A 20,263-nucleotide genomic window follows, 5' to 3' on the forward strand; every position below is an offset into this window, starting at 1 on the left:
TCAGTGCATTCACCAGACACCAGCTACTGGTGGAGGGGACAGACAGTGATAGAGCCAGTTCGGTGCATAGGGATGATTAGGAGGCCATGATTCGTAAGGGACTATGGTGGCAATTTGGCCAGGTTACACCCCTACTCTTTGCAAGAAGTGCCATGGTATTTTTTAATGACCACAGAGAGGTAGAACCATGGTGTCATCTGAAAGACAACGCTCAATGATAGTAGTGTCTACTTCACTATACTGGGGCATTAGGGCTTACACAGAGCGCAGGCTGAGCACCCCCTGCTGGCATCACTAACACCCCTTCCAACAGCAACCAAGTTTTCCCATGTGGTCTCCCATCCAGGCACTGACTAGGCTCAGCCCTGCTTAGTTTCAGTAACAGGTCTTGAGCTGCAGGGTGATATGGATGTGACTGCATCACCCTTATTATTACGTAACTCACATTACTTGCAATGTGCTACTCCCAACACTGTACAGAATATTTACAACAAAGTAATATTGCTACATAAAAGTAAACGGAGAAATCGCACACTTTGATTTGATTTTATTTGAATTTATTTTATTTTATTTATTCATTTTTTAACAGAAATTTTATACTAAAATATCATCAACAAAAATACATTTCAAAATGGTCGAAAACGGAGCGGGATGAAGCACAAGCTTTTTATTTTCCCACCCCATTACTATACACAGCATTCGTCTATTACTATAACTTATTTCTTCTTTTACTTATCTCTTCTTTTTACATAAGATATTTCATCCTTTTGCCTTTGACACATATGTTTAGATTCCATTTTTGCATTATTTTATTTATTTTTGCCTAATAAAAAAAAATTTAATGAATGCTTCAACATCCACAACAAAGATTCATTTTTATGAATCTACTTTCAGCAATCAAAGCACAAACTCAGCATTTTAATTTTTCAAAATTAAAAGAATGATTTTATGACCACTACCATGCTTAAAAGTTATTAATACATTTGGGTTTTATAATAATTAATGATAATAAAAATTTACCTTTGTTTTACCCCCATAGATTCAGGCTGAATCCATGCCAAATTACATTGTGTAAAGGGAAACATGTGAGCATTTTATTTTTCTCCTCAAACAGCTAAAAATAAGACAATTCTATTCTCCTCCGCACACTGAGAAGCTCTTAATAAGTCAATATCTTTGTGTATGAAGGGCTAGCGGCTGCCTGTATTGATCCACGCTTGGAGAGAAATTCATAAATATTTGAAAAAGACGGACAGATCTGTAACGAGGGTTTCACACTTTGTGCCTGATGAGCAATAGTAATTGTTCACTTGAAGAGCTCGAGGACACAGTGGACAAACGGTGCATATATTAAACGCACCCGCAGGAGCTCTGCCTACTGCCGACACCCAGCTGGACAACACGCATAAGCCAGATGCTGTTGCCATGGCGATGATCACGCAGCCCATCACACTGACAGTAGTAGGTCAGCGACTGCTTCGGCTCAAACAGACCAGTGATATTCTTTCCTCTCTTGCAAGAATCGAGAAAAAACCTGCAGCTTAAGTGTAATACTGCATAAACACTGACTGATCTAGGATCTGCTGTAGAGCCCCGGTCCTGTCGTTCCCACAGATGGCAGCTCCAGTCAGATCATTCGCTCCTGTGCTGCCATAGAAACACACCAGGCTCTTAAAAATTCATCAAACCCTGCGGGGAGAAGAGGCAGCCCTAATAACCTCATGCATCTATCGGAAAGGGTGAATTATTACTTCCATGCACAGAATCAGCCAAAGACCACATGTGGAGGGAAATCACTCATTAGCCTCATTAATGAAATGAAAGATGGTGGAGCAGGATGGTCTGAACTATGTGCTGCAGTGTTTTCTGCTAAAGGACTGGAGCGGTGGCGCTTCTCAATCTGTAGCAGAGATGTCAGCATGTGAAGTGAGAGGAAGATTGAACTGTGCAACACAGAAAAAGAGTTTCTGGAGATCTCGCCAACAGCTTAGAATTATTGTGAACAAAATTTAAGGCATGTATTAGTCTGTACTATGAAAAAAAAAATAATTCTGAAGCTAAAATTAAGTCCTGTTTAAATTTATTTAAATGAGCAGAATATAATACTTAAGTTAATTGATACTTTAAGGCATACATTCTGAAATGTTTAACTATTTAAGGCTTAAATGGATAGTTCATTAAAAATTCTGCCATCATTCGCTCTCCTTTGACTCTCCAAACCCGTTTGAGCTTTTTTGTTCAGCTGAACACAAAAGATTTTTTAAAGAATGTTGGAAACCTGTAACCATTGACTTCAATAGTAGGAAAAACAAATACTTTGGATGTCAATAGTTAAGTATCCAAAATTCTTCAAAATATCTTCTGAAACAAACAAAAATAAAAACAAGTTAACGTTAAGTGGCAGAATTTTTTTTTTAGGTGAGTAATCACTTTAAGACCAAATGCACACTAGAGTGAACAAAGGGGAATCAAAATCTTTGAATGTTGATGCATATAGAATCAGTGTTGGGGAAAGTTACTTTTCAAACTAATGCATTGCATTGAGTTACTCTTCAAAATAGTAACTTGTTGTGTACTTTTGTGCTAAGTAATGTGTTAAGTTACTTTTGAGTTACTTTTGCGTTACTTTTTCTTACCGGGCATGAGGTCTGCATTTAACAATGTACTTTATAACCTACACCTTGCCTTACCTTAAAAAAAAATAAATAAAAAATAATTATATATATATATATATATATATATATATATATATATATATATATATTTTTTTTTTTTTTTTTTTTTTTTTAAATAATAATTTAAAATGAGGTTATCTTCCGAGAACATCCTGACGCCAGAGCTTTACACATTTATTAATTTCTATTTATGGCATGTAAAGCAATGTGTTTGCTACTTTTGTACTTTGAGTTATTAGTAAATTAAAATCACTGTCCATTGAGACGATCACTTTTTCTTGTACTTTGATGCTGTCAAAATAATGAGAAAACTTCCATCGCAGAAATCTGTCATTTTGGATTCTGTCTGTTCCCGCGTTTTCTCATTGAGTGCATGATTCAACATAACTACGTTAATTTTAATTCAGCAGTTGAATTTTAAAGTTCTTTAAACTAAAATGTAACTCGCATTACATTTTTAAAAAGGAACTTGAATGGTATTACTTAATTTGTTAAAATAATGCGATACTTGTTACTTAGAAAAGTATATATTTACACAACGTGTGACTTGCAATGCATTACTCCAACACTGTATAGAATATTTACAATGAAGTAATATTGCTACATAAAAGTAAACATGAGGAATCGCACACTTTGCATTATTTTGTTTATATTTTGCCTCATTCATTAAAAAAAAAATAAAACGAAAGCTTCAACATCCACAACGGAATACATTTTTGTAAATACAATTTAAAGAATCATTGCTAATGGAAACCTGTAACCATTGACGTCGGTGGTAGGAAAAACTAACACTTTGGATGTCAATGGTTACAAGTATCCAAGATTCTTCAAAAATATCTTCCAAACAAAAATAAAAACAAGTTGACATTAATTAAGTGGCAGAATTTTCATTTTAGGTTGAACTATCACTTAAAGACCAAATGCAAACTCTTTAAAATAACTAGAACTCAATGGATGAACCTCAAAAAATACAACCTCTTGCTAATTCGTGTCTAATTCACAAACATAACTCCAACATACACTGAAGTAGATATATTAGCTACATCGAGGATATTACGTGTGGGTTCAAGGCACAGGAGGCACAAAACGTCATAGTGGACGTTCTCAAATTAATCTGCAAGCAGCTTGTGTCTCCAGAGCTTTATGAACTAGGACACGAGACCTTCAGATCTAAACCTCTATCCTAGAGCCTTCATTTTCATATATATAATTAATGAACTCAGAGTGTGTGGCTACTTTATTTGATTTCGAACTCTATTAAGAGGGTTTAATTCATTGACCTCTTGAGTTCAAAAGCATCAAACATCGTCAGGTGGTGGTTTTGGGAAACCTCTCATTCTCCACCACACCCTAGTAATGTTGCTGAAAAGTGTATGCAATTTGGCTGTTCATTTATATGTATAATGGGATTTTGGTGGCCTGGTAAAGCATTTCTTTAAAAATGTGAATCAAAATTGTGACTGAGATATTCTAATGTATGTAACACTTCAGTTTAGAGACCAGTATTAACTACAAGCTTATAACCTGTCTATTAATAAGATATTGGCTGTTTATTAGTACTTATGATCTTATTTACCATTCCTAATCCTACTTAACACCTAAACTCAATGGCTACCTTACTAACTATTAAAGGTCCCGTTTAGTGCTTTGGAATTAGGGCTGCACGATATTGGAAAAAATCTAACTTTTTGATATTTTTTTATATTGCGATATGAATACAGTTTCACCAGATGACTTAATGTCTTTACTTGGAATGAATCGATTGGAATGATTTTGCAGTGGGAGTCCATCTCTATAAAAAAATCTATTAAATTTTTGGGGTCCCCCGGTGCATTTTCCTTGTGGTCTGTTATTTGCTGTGCATTTCTTTATTTGCATGTGTTGAGTCTTTTCATCAACAATCAATAAATATAAATCAAGAAAAAGATAACATTGAAATAAAATGTTTTAGCATTTACAGAGGCTAACGGTATTCAAGTACAGTAACTGAATAATAAAAATAAAAATAATGTAATACAATTAATTATAGTTATGGTCGAATTTTTTTTTTTTTTTTTTTTTTTACAATTTCTTTTACCTGAATGCTTTTAAAGTCATTTTATAATTACAGGCATTTAAAAAACACAAGCAAATTATAAATTATAATACAAACTCAACATTGCAATATTGGTGCTGAAACAATATATTGTGATATTTGGAACGGGCATTTTTATACAAAATTTTATGTACCGAAACAGGTATGAGATTACAGAAGACAGGGTGGGACATATCGTTGCTCCTCCTCTTCATTCAAAACAACCAATACTGGGTTTTTTTTGCTCACTGCGAAACCGGTTGAGCTCAAGCGCTTCAAATGAAAAGCATCTTGAAGGGGGCGGGACATATCAGACACTAGAGCATTTGATAGGTCAGAAGATTTAATGACAACCTGAAGTATAAGGTCATCAAACAAATCGTTTTCCCATTTGTTTTTGTTTTTTTTATAAAGGCGTGTATGTTTACCTTCCGATAGGGAATATTGTCAATGTTTTAGAGCACACTAGCTTATAGAAATCCTTAAAACTAACATTTAATAACATCTAAAAACATTTATTTCATATGCAGAGTTCCAAAGACTGCACTATTTTTGTTTATTGGAGATAAAGACACTATCCTAGAGGTGACCATTATTTGAGCAGGATTCTTCTTGTGGCATGCAAAAAGACTATAACAAGGAACTTAAAGACTCAATGTTGAAACTTAAGCAGTGGTTTGAGATAACTGAAATACATATGATGGAAAAACTGACATTTATGTTGAGGATGAAAACGCATATTTTCAGAAAGGGTTGGGGAAAAATGGTTGATATTTAGGGAACATAAAGACATCCAGTTACCATTTCCTTAAATGGGGAATATAGCAATCTTATGCGTTTTTTTACATGCACGTTTATGTGGTGTGTATATTGATAAGTGTATGCATGTAATATGTTAGCATGTTTTTTTCTGTTAATTTATTGTTCTGTATTGTTAAAATTAACTAAAAAACAATGCAAAAAAATGCTGTTGGCTAAAACAACGTATAAGCAGCACAATTTGGCTGCACATGGCTTGCAACAGTCCTCTTGTTGGCGTGCATGTGAAGCCTCAAGGTAGGCAGCTAGAGCGTTTGGAGCAGAGCCAGTACATTCGCTCAAGGACAAACAACCGAGTAAAACAAGATATTAAAGCCACTTCAAGAGTAATACTGGCAGTTATGTAACACTACTTATGTGAACATTATGGCCCGTTTCAAAACCTAGTGGGCTGTCAAACTGGACAGCGTTTGCAAGTGAAAATTCTGTCTATCACTCGCCTTCATGTTGTTCCAAACACACAAGCTTTGGCTAATTTTCTACACAAAACTTAAGATTCTTATAATGAAATCTGAGAGGTTTCTGTCCCATGTTTGACCACCACACATGATCTGCTTGTACATATGTCTGTATCTGAATATGTAAAGAATCTGACTGATTCTTTTTGAAATGTGCTCATGATATCAAGAAACAGTATCTCTTCACAAGACTCAGATTCAAATACTTGATTAATAAGGATGCATTGCATGAAGCTTGTTTAAATCTTTACCAAAGTCTTATGCGTTTAGAACATCAGTATGTTCAGTGAATGACTCTTCATTAAAAAGTTAACTAATCATATTAAGCTTTTCACACTTATAACTTTCTTATTGAGTAATGCTGCTTTACGTTATTTCACCCCAGACACTTTAATTTGTAGTCCAGAGGTTTCTCACAGACATGTACAGAATAGTGAGAATATATGCAACCTAAATAAACACTTAAGAAATGCCTTGGGGTAGATATTTGCTTGAGTTACTTTTTAGTAATGTGTTGTCATCATGTCTAACCAGTCTCTCCAGTGTTTAGCAGGGATTTTTATTTTAAAATGACAGATTTTGTTACAGCTTTTCTAAAAACCTGTGGCATTATTTGCTTCGTTTTGCTCTGAAAATAAACAATCTTCCATTCTTTCAGATTTTTTTCAGATTTCTTTTCTCAAGAGCCACTGAACTCGCAAAAGAAAATCTAGTTACTAGGGATAGGCAATATGGCAAAAATGCAATCTTGATAATTATTTTCCATATTGAACGATAATGATATATATTTCGATAGAAGTTGTTAATGCTTCCTGATTTCAAAGAGTATCCCAACAATGACTGAAGCCACAACAACTTTAGCAGGGATGTCAAACTCAATTCCTTGAGGGCCAAAGCCCTGCACAGTTTAGTTCCAACCCTGCTCCAACACACTTACCTGTAGGTTTCAAACAAGTCTGAAGGACTCAATTAGTTTGATCAGGTGTGTTTAATTAGGGTTGGAACGAAACCCTAGTGCAGGGATGCGGCCCTTCAGGAATAGAGTTTGACATCCCTGAACTAGAGGGTCTTTTAACTAGTGGCTGAAATTTGTATAAATCTCTAATTTCAACACACTTAAATTCAGGCCGGCATTAAGAATTCAGAGGCCTTTGGGTACAATGTCTTGTAGGCCCCTTACCTAGCTGCACCCCTATAGTTGAATAAAAAAATAAGATTAAAATAATATTTTTAAAATAAAATTAATCTATACAGTATTGCCCACATTTGAAAAAAAATTTATATACAGTACATATATTTCTAGTCTATAAAGATTTAACTTATTTTAAAGCACACTTTAATAAAAAAAAGTAACTAATACAACTGGTGAAAATTAATGGATTTTAATTTACTTGTTTAAGTTCTATAAAGAAGTACTAACATTTTAAATTTAAGGGTATTGTAAATGTATAACTTCTACAAACTTATAATGCATATGATTTGGATATAACACCTTTCCAATCCAGTTCTAGGAATCAGAGTCCTCCATAATACACACACTCATGAATGATTCCTACTTGTCTTCCTCTTGATGAGGAGTAGGCAAAATCTGACATGTAGTGGGGGAAAAAGAAAAAACGTGTTCATCAGACGCTGGATTCAAACCGGGATCATAACTGATTGCGTCAAAACATGTTGCCATGCGCTTTACGAGCTATGCCACTCATGCTGCTATCTACTGCGCTCTTTAGTTATGTTGTCTCTGTCAATCAAACAGTGATGGGCGTGAATTGCTTAACTAGCTTATTTCAACGAGGTTAATCCCATTGGTTAATCCTGCCCTGCTTATATTCCTGAGAATTCCGAACAAATCTGAGACTACATTTTGGAAAACAGCATAATAGGATCCATTTAAAGGAATAGTTCATTTCAGAATGAAAATTCTATCACTAATTTAACATCAGCAACAAAACAAAGTGCTTGCGTAAACATGAGTCCTGAACTGATGCTGAAGAGAAGAAGCTGTTGAATGAAGTCATTCTTTTTCGGTCTGTGTGCACACAAAAGTATTCTCAGAGCTTAACAAAAATACAATTAATGCACAGATTACACATGGTCTGCCTTGGCCATATTCTTGATACCTTTCTGTGCTTCGAACGTTTCATAAACTTTGCTGTCTGTGGAGGGTCAGAGATCTCTTGGGTTTCATCAAAAATATAATAATTCACATTTCCGAAGATGAGTGAAAGTTTAGAAGGACATGAGGGTGGGTAATAGCAGAATTGTTTTCTTTGTAGTGATGAAAATTCAGATCATTTTATTGACTCTGACCTTTAGGCCTTGTTCATTGAGATGAACAAAGCTTTTTGAGTCATTCCATTCAATAGTGTGTCAATCACACAACAAACAAGTCTAGAATATAATGCAATAAACAAAGTGTCCATGTATCACTGACAGTACTATATAAACTTAACTAATGCACACAGTCTGAGCCAAAAGGACCTACGATTAGTTCACTTTTCAAGTCTTAATGTTGAGTCGTTCCTTCATTATGTGACAGGATGTAAAGAGATGATCCAAAACCGAGGACTCAAGAAATAAACAGATCAAATCTTTTTCAGGCTCTGACTGCATATGATTGGCTTCTGTCTTTTTTATGTGATGAACAAATGACTCACACCAGATAGAAATGACGCAAAAAAAAAAAAAAAACTAATCTTCTACCCCACCTGCACAAGTGTGTGTGCGCGAATGAACAAATCACTCCCTGAAAGGACTCATCATTCTCGAGTCACATTAAAGATTCGTTCAAAATTAAGAAATTGTTCAAGAATGACTAATCATTATTTTTTGGGGTGAACTAACCTTTTAAAACATGAAAGGCATGCTCTTGATGATACCCGCTGATACACTTTAAAAATAAGCATTAACATATTCAATTTAGAAAAAAAAAATGCATGGTTTCAAAATGCAATAAACCATTTCATTTCGGCTTTCAAGGAGATTTTGTACAACATTCCCTCAATAATCAGCCATTAAGGGTGTGGAAGCACAAGTAAAGACATGTTCCACTGGCACCTACGAAAAAACTGTGAGTGTATGTGTAAGAGAGAGGTGGAGGTGTGGCTGCACAGCTGGCAAAAAGTCATAGAAGTTGGCAAAAACTTCTCAAACTCTAAATCGCTGTGCTGAACATCAAAGACCATCTATAAACAAGAATGGTTCCTATATAACCAGAATGATGCATCCTATAATATTCTTAAATAATTGGTGTCCGGGTCAAACTCACTGGTTTTCTCGTCTCCTGTAGCGACTTCTGCCAGGTAGCGGTAATAGTCACCCTTCATCTTCAGGTAGAATACCTGGCTCTCTGCTGGAGATGTGCTGCGGATCAGAAACTTGTCCAGCAGATGCTGTGGAAAAGAAACATAAATGTGAATCCACCATACAAGGCAGTAACCTTTCTAATGGTCCACTTCCTAACAGCAAAGTCAAAAACACAATGGACTAAATACAACATAAAGTAGTCAGCTCAGAAACCAGGTCACTTTCATAAAAGACCTCTGAAGCCTAGTATTTTGATATCAGTCGACATCAGAACATTCTCAAGATTGAAAAAAAAAAAGGATTTTGTAGCTGAGATCAAACTGAAAACAATGCTTCAGAACCAAAACGCACGACAAATAGATTTCACAGACCAACCATTGAGGAAAACTGAAACACGGGTCAGAGAGATGCTACAATCTACATCACATACAGTATCAGTATTACGTCACAGTAAAATAGTAACAATGTAAGATTAAGCTTGTAAAACAGCAGTTCTAAGATGGATGAACTCATATGCTACTTGTTCGCGAACAAATGTCAGACGTTCAACTAGGGATGCAGCGATCGATCGGCTGAAGATCTGTATTGGCCAATAATCACATTTCATGACTAGATCGGTACTCGCCAATCTGGCCGATCTCATGAACTGATCATAACTGTTTGTTTACGAGTTTACAAGCAAAACAAGACACACGTCAAACAGCATCAAACAGTAGTTTACAGTATTTTTTCTTTTACTAAAGATGTAATGGATTTATAGGTGTGCATTTTACCTACTTCTGCATCAAATATGCCCTCCAAACCTTTTCTTAATTGAGACATGTTTAATTCTTGTTTTTAAATTGCATTGTTAATCATGAATCAGTTTCATCTATTATTTTCTGTAAAGCTGCATCTGACCATGGCATGTCCACTTTAAATGGTTACAAGAGATGTGTTTAGGGGTTTCTATGCGGCATCCTAAATTTATCCTCTTAGGTAAGGAGCCAACTTTAGTTAAGTCAACATTTAAGTCGGCCGGTTACAATGACAAGGAATCAGTACTTAGTATCGACTGCACATAAACAATTTATGTAAATGCATCAAACTTCATAGTTACTGGAAAGCCTTAATCTGAATCACAGAAACCTCAAGTATTTTCAAACTGGTACATAAACATTCACTTACAGTTTTACCCACTTGTCCTTTGTCCTCAGTTTATGGCCGTTTACAAATCTACTAAATTGTACATCATCTTTGCAGATGGTGATTCACCACAGTACTTTCAGCATTACTCGTCCCAACTGCTATTTTCACACTTTTAGCAAAATCACTTGTTCCCCCCATGCTATTCTTGATGTGAATCATCATTTTAGATCATTCTTCCTTGCCAACATGATTTCCCAGTGAACATCAGGGCCAGCAGCAAAAGCGCAAGAACCTCACACCAGCAGAATTCAACAGTGCACTTCATCTCATTATGTACTAAGGTCTGTTAGGTTTAGCAGAATCAAAGATGTAAAGCTTTTCAGAGCATGTAAGATGTAACATCCAGCAGCAGGTTGTTCGTTGAAGAAGCCAACTTCAACCCATTACCCTTTTAATGCCAAATTAAACAGCACATTCTTGCGCATGCAGTCTAAATAACATCTGGAAAATGAAAGGAATGTCATAAAGGCAAAGCATAACATTCCATGTGCCACCGTTTAAGACGCCCTAGGCAGCAGTCCAACTAAAACGGCCCAATGCCCAGAGAGACCATGGTCCAGTCTGATTCATTAAAGCATTATACAGTTGCACTAGTCTCACTTCTTAGTTTTCTGTGGATGTGTCCAGGACCACTCTAGGGGAATAGGTGAATTGGTGACCATTCAAACCATACCCGTCAACTTTCCCGTTTTTTTCCGGGATTCTCCCGTATTTTACAAATCTATCCTGCTATCATCCCTCTAAACATATTTTCCCGTATTTCTTCAGTATTTGCAATCTTTCTATGAAGGGTGGCAATAAACATCAAAGAGCCGATCATGTCAATACACAACCCATACTGCCGAACCACCAGGCAACGCCCCTTACTCCTAAATGTGGAATTGCTTTTATTTTATTCAGATATGAAAACCCTTTGAAATAAATATAAGAACCGTGGGATTCCCTTCCTTTCCATTACAGGCACTGTTGCCTCTCCTATGCAATCCCCAAAGCAGTCAGTTTATGTAGTTGTGCGTGACTGTCAGACACGCTTCATGTTAATAAATAGAAGCCGTTTACCCAATGGATTCTGTACACGCGATTTGAAGAGAAAGTGAACACTCTGGGTTTTAGGTTCGTGTTTGAATAGACATATACACATAATAATAAAAACATCTAAAACATGTCGACCTTGGTGGGCTTTCTTTGAAACAACAAGTTGTCTTAAATGATCATAAAAAGTTAGGAAAGCCATCAAATGCTTTTATTAGAGATCTGTACAATTTTAAAGTGACACCTCTGTTTTTTAATGTAAACAAAGGGAAAATCTAAATAGGAACTTCATTCACTGCTCTTTAATCAGAATGTTTCAATTTTACACTGGAGAAGAGGTTAATGAGATTTAATAACTTGATTTAATTAGCTATTAATTTTAATAGGCAAAACGGTTTGCTAATTCATTTGGAGCTTTTCCTAATGTGTACTATTTATTCTATTCTTTTTAAATAATAATGATAATAAAACAACATTTTACTGACCGTTTCGACTGTTTATTTACAATGAAGGCAGGCTGAGGTTTTTCTTATCTGGTTGCAGTTTGGGCAAAACCAATGAGAGGCTGAAGACCTTAGATAATAATTTACAGCAGAGTTTAAGACATTAAACAAAATGGAACTAGTTTTGTATCCGAATCAAGGCCAGGATCCTTAAAATCTTCTTAAGATTACAAAAATGTTATTAGGTGCATTCTTGGTGTCAACTGAGTAAAAAAGCATTTTTTTCTAAAAGTCAATTTATTTTTTTCAGTATTTTCGGTATAATTATTCTGGACTATGTTTTAAAGGGCACCTATGGTGAAAAATCTACTTTTCAAGCTATTTGGACAGACGTGTGAAAGTATAGTGTATAGATCATCATATTGGGGTGATATAAACACACAGTCCTTTTTTTGTCCAATTTAACAACATAAAAACCATGGACCAATTGGAGCGGTTTTCAGACCGACTGCAACTTTACATAGGAGAGCGGTCCTCCCGCCCACCAATATTGATTGACAGCCTCGCGTCATCATCATATCCTCAGTTTCTAGTTGCATGCCCGCCATTTTCAGCGTGCGAGTCAAATCGATCACTAATGGTAACACCCTTGCTCTATTTTTTTGATGAAAAGCTCATTGGGCTCAACACAAGATCAATATTCTCCACATTATCGCTGTGATCGGAATTATTGCCTGTACCTTTTGCGTGGTGTGGTGCTGTGCATTTCTGAGTTCTGAGCGTGGGTTTCTGCACTTGTACACCGAGACTTTACAAAGACACAAATGATTTTGTACTCTCTGCTTGGTCTGTGTCCCAAGTTATACATGTACGGCTGAATGCTCATCCTAGCTTAGCTTCTCTCTCTTTCTGTCAGCCTGTCTGTTGCAAACACAGAGCGTGGGAGCTCTTGGCTCCGCCCCCTTGTTACATTGCAATTTAATAATTCAATCAATTTTGAACAAAAAAAAAAGTGTTTTTGGGACCCTATGAAAAGTGTTACTTTCTCAAATTCCATCCATGTTTTATTAGCAAATCTATTGTTTTCTGTTTTATTCTAATTAGAAATGAATTTAAGAATTTATAACATTTATATTATTAAAAACCCTGTTTGTTCAATGGAATTCATAAAAAAAACTTTATAAAATGTATTCTTTAAATTAACTGCAAACTAAATCATTTCTGTCAAACTTGGCGCTGCACAACAAAGTATTACCATTAAAATTAAACGTATATCTCAAACTTCAATGTTTTTTTTCAGTCATTATTTCTTAGAAATAAAGTTTGAATAAAGCTTGTACTACTTTTCATTTATTCATATAATCTTAGCTTAATTCTGTATCATTTAGAGCTCTTTTCACAGATCAACACATTAGACTCTGCATGCAGTTTTGCTGATCAACTCAATGAATAACCCACTGTAGACCACAAATATGACAACTTTAAAGAAGAAATTGATCCCACAGGAAGCTCAGTTAATCTGTCCCCAGTTGTTTATCTTCAACCCAATTTCTGCTTAACGCCAAAATGAAACACCGTGCTGACATTATTTGCAATATCCCATTTAAAATGTCAAGCTCTGTAGCAGTTATGATCCCTATCATTGACAGTTTCCTTTTCAAAGCTCACCAGAACGTCGTTGCAGATGGCCTTCAGCTCGGCTTCGATCTTCTCACGGTACTCTTGAGCCATCTGCTTTTTGTCAGTGCCTTCGGTCTTCTGCTCGATGCTGGACACTACCCTCCAGGCAGACCGGCGAGCTCCCACCACATTCTTGTAGGCCACAGAGAGCAGGTTTCTCTCCTCATCACTCAGTTCCTCTCCCAGTTCAGTCACTTTCTTCATAGAGTCAGCCATGTCGTCATAGCGTTCGGCCTGCTCTGCCAGTTTGGCCCTCTGCACATGTTGGCTCTTGTCCATGGCTGCTTGGTTCTATTGGAGAAACACAATTTAAGTCTGAATTATAAATATGCTTATAATTAGTGGTAGCACACTATAATTGGAAATGTTAATTTGACATTAAAACAGGGGAACACAAACATTCTGCAAATAAACAATCATGCTGAATATGTAATCATTATTGAACTGCAAGTGGAAGGAGATGTTTATTTCTCATTTGATAGGAATGGACTTAAATGTAGGGAAATGCCTTCACTATTTAAATTCTATTGACTGTAACCACAAGGTTTTACTGCTAATTTGCCTAAAGGTCTGATCGCCTTTTTTACATCAACTCCTGGTTCCACACATCAATTTATATCTGAACAAGCACTTTCACTTGCAATACATGTCATTCATTGTGAAGGGTGGGCAATATACATTACAAAGAATGATAATAATGATTATAATAATAATAATAATAATAATAATAAACGATTTATATTTGATTTATATAAAAAAATCTATGTTAGCTCAAACATTATTTTAATAAATCATTATTTTAACTCAACCATAATACACATAATATAAATGTATGACGTTTAATGCAAGACAACTTATTTGCCCACATTAAAAAAACATCCCTTCCAAGAATAATAACTGTAAGAATAACTATAATGCTCAATTAAAATCCAACCCATTATGAATGTTAATATGAATGAATGAATGTTACACTTCTGCATCGAGTAATCAGCGTGACCCATGGCGCCTGTCTTGCGCGTTGTCATGCATTTATACTTCTGCGCACTGTTTGTGTTGCTCTGCAATAACACTTTTGAAAAGTTAGCTGGCAGTAGGTTATGTTCTTTTGTGTCAAGTTTCGTCGCTGGTGTTTTGTTTTTTCATTAATCTACAAGTAGCTAAAACTCACTCATTCAGAGGCAGAAACGGGCAGACGTGCAACAACAACAATCATAAGGTAAACACAAAACAACAGTTTCCATCTACAGCTCCTTTAAGAGACTCGACACTTGTAAACATTTGCTTCAATGGGTTTGCATGGCTCTCGGTCCCGCCCACACTGGTCAAAACTACCAAGCTGACAAATCAGAGCTTGCGCTACGTCATTGCAACGGATTACATTTTTTGAGAAGTGTGCGTGAGCGTCAGCCATGGCAAGGGCTATGTGACCGCACAAAGGCTGTACCAGAGCATACGCGTTCATCTGAGAAATAAGTATAAACCAGCCTTTAGATGTAGTTCACCAGCTAAAAAGTTCCAATGACATTTACCCAGTATTTTAAATTATTGCTATAGTTATAGTGTTGAATTTATTTGCCCTATTGAATTACAATGATTATTAAAACATTATCTATTTTAGATAGTATAGTTATATCTCATTATCTAATAGCTTTAGTTCTTGCATCAGATTGGTAGAAAATTATTGTGGGTTCTTTAACTAAAGCCAAAGTCGAACTGCACTTTTTGCCCAACAGACTTCCATTCATATGCATGTGAATGGACCAGACTGGAAACACAAGCAACACGACTTGCCAATTTGCACAACATGAATGTGTGAGACCAATTGAAGATTAAAATGAGGCCTAATAGAAGATCAAAATGCAGGCAATCTGTACAGAAATTTAAAATATGCAGCAACCACTCGTTTTAACAAGATGTCACAATCTTGTTTTGTCCCACACCTGTTACCAGCACAGTATGACAGATTTTTGTGTGGTCTAACAACCCATTCACACGGGGCGTCAGCGCTTCCCATTCACTTTGAATGGGTGACGTCAGGCGTTGCCGAACTGGATTGTAGATCCGTCGGCCGCCGCTTCAGAAGCGTTGCTCGATGCAGAAGTTGGGACTAGCTCAACTTTTCAAGTGCCAACGGAAGCGTCAGCCAATCAGATCGCTGTATGCAAATACACCAGCTAGACAGTGGCCTATTGCTGACTAAATTTCATTGGCTGACGCTGCTATGACGATCGCTTCAGCCCTAACTTCAGACACGCCTTTAGTCAAGCGCTGACACTGAAGCCCTGTGTGAATGGAGCATAACTCGTATGTGACTGCGATTTAAGGTGGTTTCACACTTGGTTCAATTGCTTGGTCAAAACCAAAGTTCGATTGTCCCCCCTTGCCACCTTTTCGATTGATTTGTGTTTACATTGTTGTTCTTCTTCTGAACCTTGGTATGCTGGCACCATCAACACACTGTTGACTGTTGAGTGTACAGCTGTTGCTAGGTGACGGCCACAAAAGCCAAGGCACCAAAATTGAAAGATGTATGCACATCATGGCTGTTCTGCTTTTACTGAATCTTTTAGTTTTGGTGACATGCAGACACCATCTTGCGTCTATCTGCCGCAAAAATATAAAAAACGTTCAGAACATCACGCAATGTCTGCAGAAGTCATTTTTCGATTAGACAAGCAGACATTATCACCGTGTTTGCACTGGGTTAGTCCCAAGCGTCAAGGTAACATTAGTTGTTGCACAGTTGGTGGTTCTCTTCCAGTATTTTGTACGATTGCATTCGTATCAGAAGTGACCCGGACCAGAGTTCGAACAAACCGTATCCCAGACCACCTCTTTCAGGTGGACACGGGTACAGTTCACAGGTGCGCACCGAAGTTCAAAGACATTGTTTGCACTAGCTAAACATACCAAACTCTGACGTCAAACAGACCCAGTTGGAAACCAAAAGTGATAATGTAAAAGCACCCTTAATTCAAAAAGCAAAAATAGACAAAACAGCAGCTAATATTTTTATGATAAATTACTACTTAAACTTTAAAATCGCTTGATCCTATACAACTACAGCTAAAAAGAAAACTAAACATATGTATTTAAATTAAAATTTACATTGAAATGACCAAATACCAGCAGAACTATAAGAAATATAAAATCTTTGATTAGAAGCAAAGTAATTTTTAAGATTTGGACAAAACCAATGCAAGTCAATTTGTACCTTTTTAATTCAGTGGATAATTTGTAATAACTTTGACCATATTTACACATTTTGTGTATTTTGCTCAATACCAAATTAAGGGGTAGATTTGGGGATGGGGTTAAGGGGGCATGTCTCCCTTTAAAAATCTTCATACTAATGAACTCGACTGAATAGCCACTTTTCAATTTGTCATGTTCTTTGTCGAGATGGCGCTGGAAAAAAACATGAGTACAACACTTTATTTAACAGTTAATTAAGAGAAATTACTACAATTCCATTATCCATCATAGTGCATGATGCACACTAAGAAAAAAAAATTCTTAGAATAAATTGTTTAAATTAATTATTGTAAAATTTGTAAATATACTAAAATGTACTATAAAAGCTAAATAAGTCCCTAACAGTATTTTATAATGCTTCAGAATAGTTTCAGCTCCGCCCACTCACATGATGTGCTTTGCACTCTGCAGCTCCGCTTTAATGGGTCAATTTTTATAGACTTCTTATGTGTGAAATAAAACATATAATTAACTCACTAAGATTAAACTGGTAAATTTGCATTTTTATGATTTGTTTTATATATATATATATATATATATATATATATATATATATATATATATATATATATATATATATATATATATATTTTTTTTTTTTTTTTTTCTTAAATATATATACATTTATTTTTTTAAATATATATATATATATATACATATACATATACATATATATATATATATATATATATATATATATATATATATATATATATATATATATATATACATATATATATATATATATATATATATATATATATATATATATATATATATATATATATATACACACACACACATATATATATATATATATATTTTTTTTTTATTATATTTATTATTGTTTGGTTGTTTTTCTCTTAAATTCCATTTATCTAATGTGAAAAATGTTTTAAAGAAAGGTTCTCTTTTATTGTATTCTACATAATTATACAGTTTCTTGGAATTTATAAAAAAAAACACTTTCAATAAAGTTGTATGCAAAATGGATTATTTAGTTTTCCTCCATTTTTGTCATCTGACAACAGTTATCTAATAATATAAATGAATGAAAACCTAGGGAACTCGGCAGTTAAAAGTTTATTATTAAATGTTAAAAATGTCTGCTAGCATCATTGGTGTGACAGGCTAATATATTAGAAGTTATGTTAATAATCATAACAAATCCACTGTTCACATATAAGCTACGTTCACAAAACGCTGAATCAAATATTTGGAAACTGGTATTACTCACTGACAAGGGTCATGGGGGTCACTGAATTGCAAAAGTGATTGTAGTGAATTGAAGCAGACACCACTTTATGTCAATGCTTTTTTTATTTGAATTATTAGTCCATATCATTTATCTATATCAGAAATATATTTTGATGCCAGGTTTACCACCACCCACTCATCCAAAATGAGCACTTTGTATCAGACTAAACAACCCCCATTCATTTTGCATGTGATGTGTGAGAAAAGGAGTGGAAAAAAAAACGTCCCAAAAATGCGGAAATGACCTAGCAGACCACGAACAGTCCACACACCAGCCTAACAGCAAGCAGTTAACAATGTTTAAACAACACATGTACATCTTTACAGTCTGATCACAGTCATCCGGGATTTTATGCGTGAACTGCTCCCGCCCTGCTCCCGTCCAACCCTTTACCTGATGTTACCTTCCCCTCCTAGTGTCCGCTTTTGTCTCAATACGAAACCAGTACTAAACTGGGCGGCTCATTCGAACCAGTTTCATTAACAATATCCCTTCAGGCAATGAGAGTGTATTGAACTGTGCAGAAAAAAAGACCAAAACAGTAACTCATTTCAATAAGCAATTTCGCAGACGCTCACTGTCGATAACGTTACCTTCAACTGACAGGAACTCCACAGTAGTAAAGCAGTGAGGTAAACGCCCTACTTTTAGCCTAATGAGCACGACATGATCTGGCTTGCCAAAAATCTTCCAGGACTAACTTACGCATGGTTACGATAAATCACAGTTTTACGCGTATAATCGGAGCTCATGACATAGGAACATTAACGTTAACAGTTGAAGTGCTATTTCTGTGCGGAGGAGGACTCATCCTTCCGTTATCTGGAAATCTGAAGCGTTTTGAAGTGCTAAGAGGAGCCAAAACGAAGATAATAGCGTTTATTAAGTGACACGAAAGCTTCAGCTTCAGTTCACAGCAAACTTTTTATTTTGGTAACGTTATCATCTGTGCTGAACCGAATCAGCAATCAATCCTTTCTCAAATAAAAGCTTTGAAGCATCCCTGTGGCAAGTAACGTTAGCTGTTACAACGCGTTTAATAACATAAATAGCTCGTTTAAAATGAGCAGAGTCAGAGCAAAAACTGCAGCTCTTATCCATATAATGCTAAACTATAGAGTTGAATGAAACGAAAGTAAGCCAACCTGTGAGTGAGAGTGGTCGCTCGGTCTCCGTCTGCACTAATCAGCTGCCACTCTGTGACTGTGGCCGCGCTGCTCAGCGTTCCCGTGGATCCACGGGGTTTCCCTCCCACTCACCCTCTGCTGGAGCAGGGACTGGGCAGGGGCCGTGACGTCAACCGCTGCCTAGGCAACCGGCTTTTTGATTGGCGTGCGCTGCAAGGATAACCTGGAGCGCATTTGATTCGGAATAACCGAATGAGAAGAATGCACAGCCTGACAAATGAAATGCGAATCTTTCTAAAGCTGAAGAGTATATGTATACATATTCTGCTCATCTTTACAAAGATTTGCATTTCATCAGGTTGTGCATTCTTCTCATTCGGTTCTCCTGAATCAAATGTCATATTATAAGTATTATTTAATATGCAGAGTTGGAACAAAGGCTATAGAAGTATCTGTAATAATCAACATATATATATATATATATATATATATATATATATATATATATATATATATATATATATATATATATATATAAAATTATATATATAAAATTATATATATAAAATTATATATATATATAATTATATATACGAGCACTATCACACGGGTATCAGCGCAATATGGCTGTATATCGGCACTGATGGGAGCAGGGCTGGCACGTCCACAGAGATGACTAGGCAGCGGCCTAGGGCAACAGTATAGAGTGGGCGGCGTCCACGACACCTGCCTTACCACCCGCGTCCTAAGTTATGTCTGCAACACCTCCATCAGCACCCGCGTGTCCTCAGTTATATCCGCGCATAGGGCGGCAGATTAGAGGTCTGCGACACCTCGCTTCATTTTCATAACCAGTCACTTTCGTTTTCACATTGGGGTTGAGGGCCTCTGCCTAGTGCCGCAGTTCAGCTTGCTCCGGCCCAGGGTGGGAGGTGTGCTCGGCCTTAA

The 20,263-nt window shown here is 36.0% G+C and overlaps 1 protein-coding gene across 2 annotated transcripts in view; it reads right to left on the reverse strand.

Moving 5' to 3' along the window:
* Positions 1-19,486, reverse strand: part of ywhaz (tyrosine 3-monooxygenase/tryptophan 5-monooxygenase activation protein, zeta polypeptide) — a 29,440-nt gene extending 9,954 nt beyond the window's left edge. The window contains exons 1-4 of one of the 2 annotated variants that reach the window (XR_012394484.1): positions 19,334-19,393; positions 13,664-13,966; positions 7,291-9,418; positions 4,739-6,924 (exon numbers count right to left, since the gene is read on the reverse strand). Coding sequence is in view for 1 of the 2 variants with exons in the window: in NM_212757.2 (NP_997922.2) it covers positions 9,295-9,418; positions 13,664-13,954 (415 nt within the window). In the remaining variant the exon portion in view is untranslated. Of the gene's footprint in view, positions 1-4,738; positions 6,925-7,290; positions 9,419-13,663; positions 13,967-19,333 lie in introns of those variants that run through there. The other variant, NM_212757.2, reaches the window with a different exon arrangement.
* Between the last annotated feature and the right edge of the window lie 777 nt (positions 19,487-20,263).

The sequence above is a fragment of the Danio rerio genome, chromosome 19, assembly GCF_049306965.1.
Source record: "Danio rerio strain Tuebingen ecotype United States chromosome 19, GRCz12tu, whole genome shotgun sequence".
Taxonomy (NCBI): domain Eukaryota; kingdom Metazoa; phylum Chordata; class Actinopteri; order Cypriniformes; family Danionidae; genus Danio; species Danio rerio.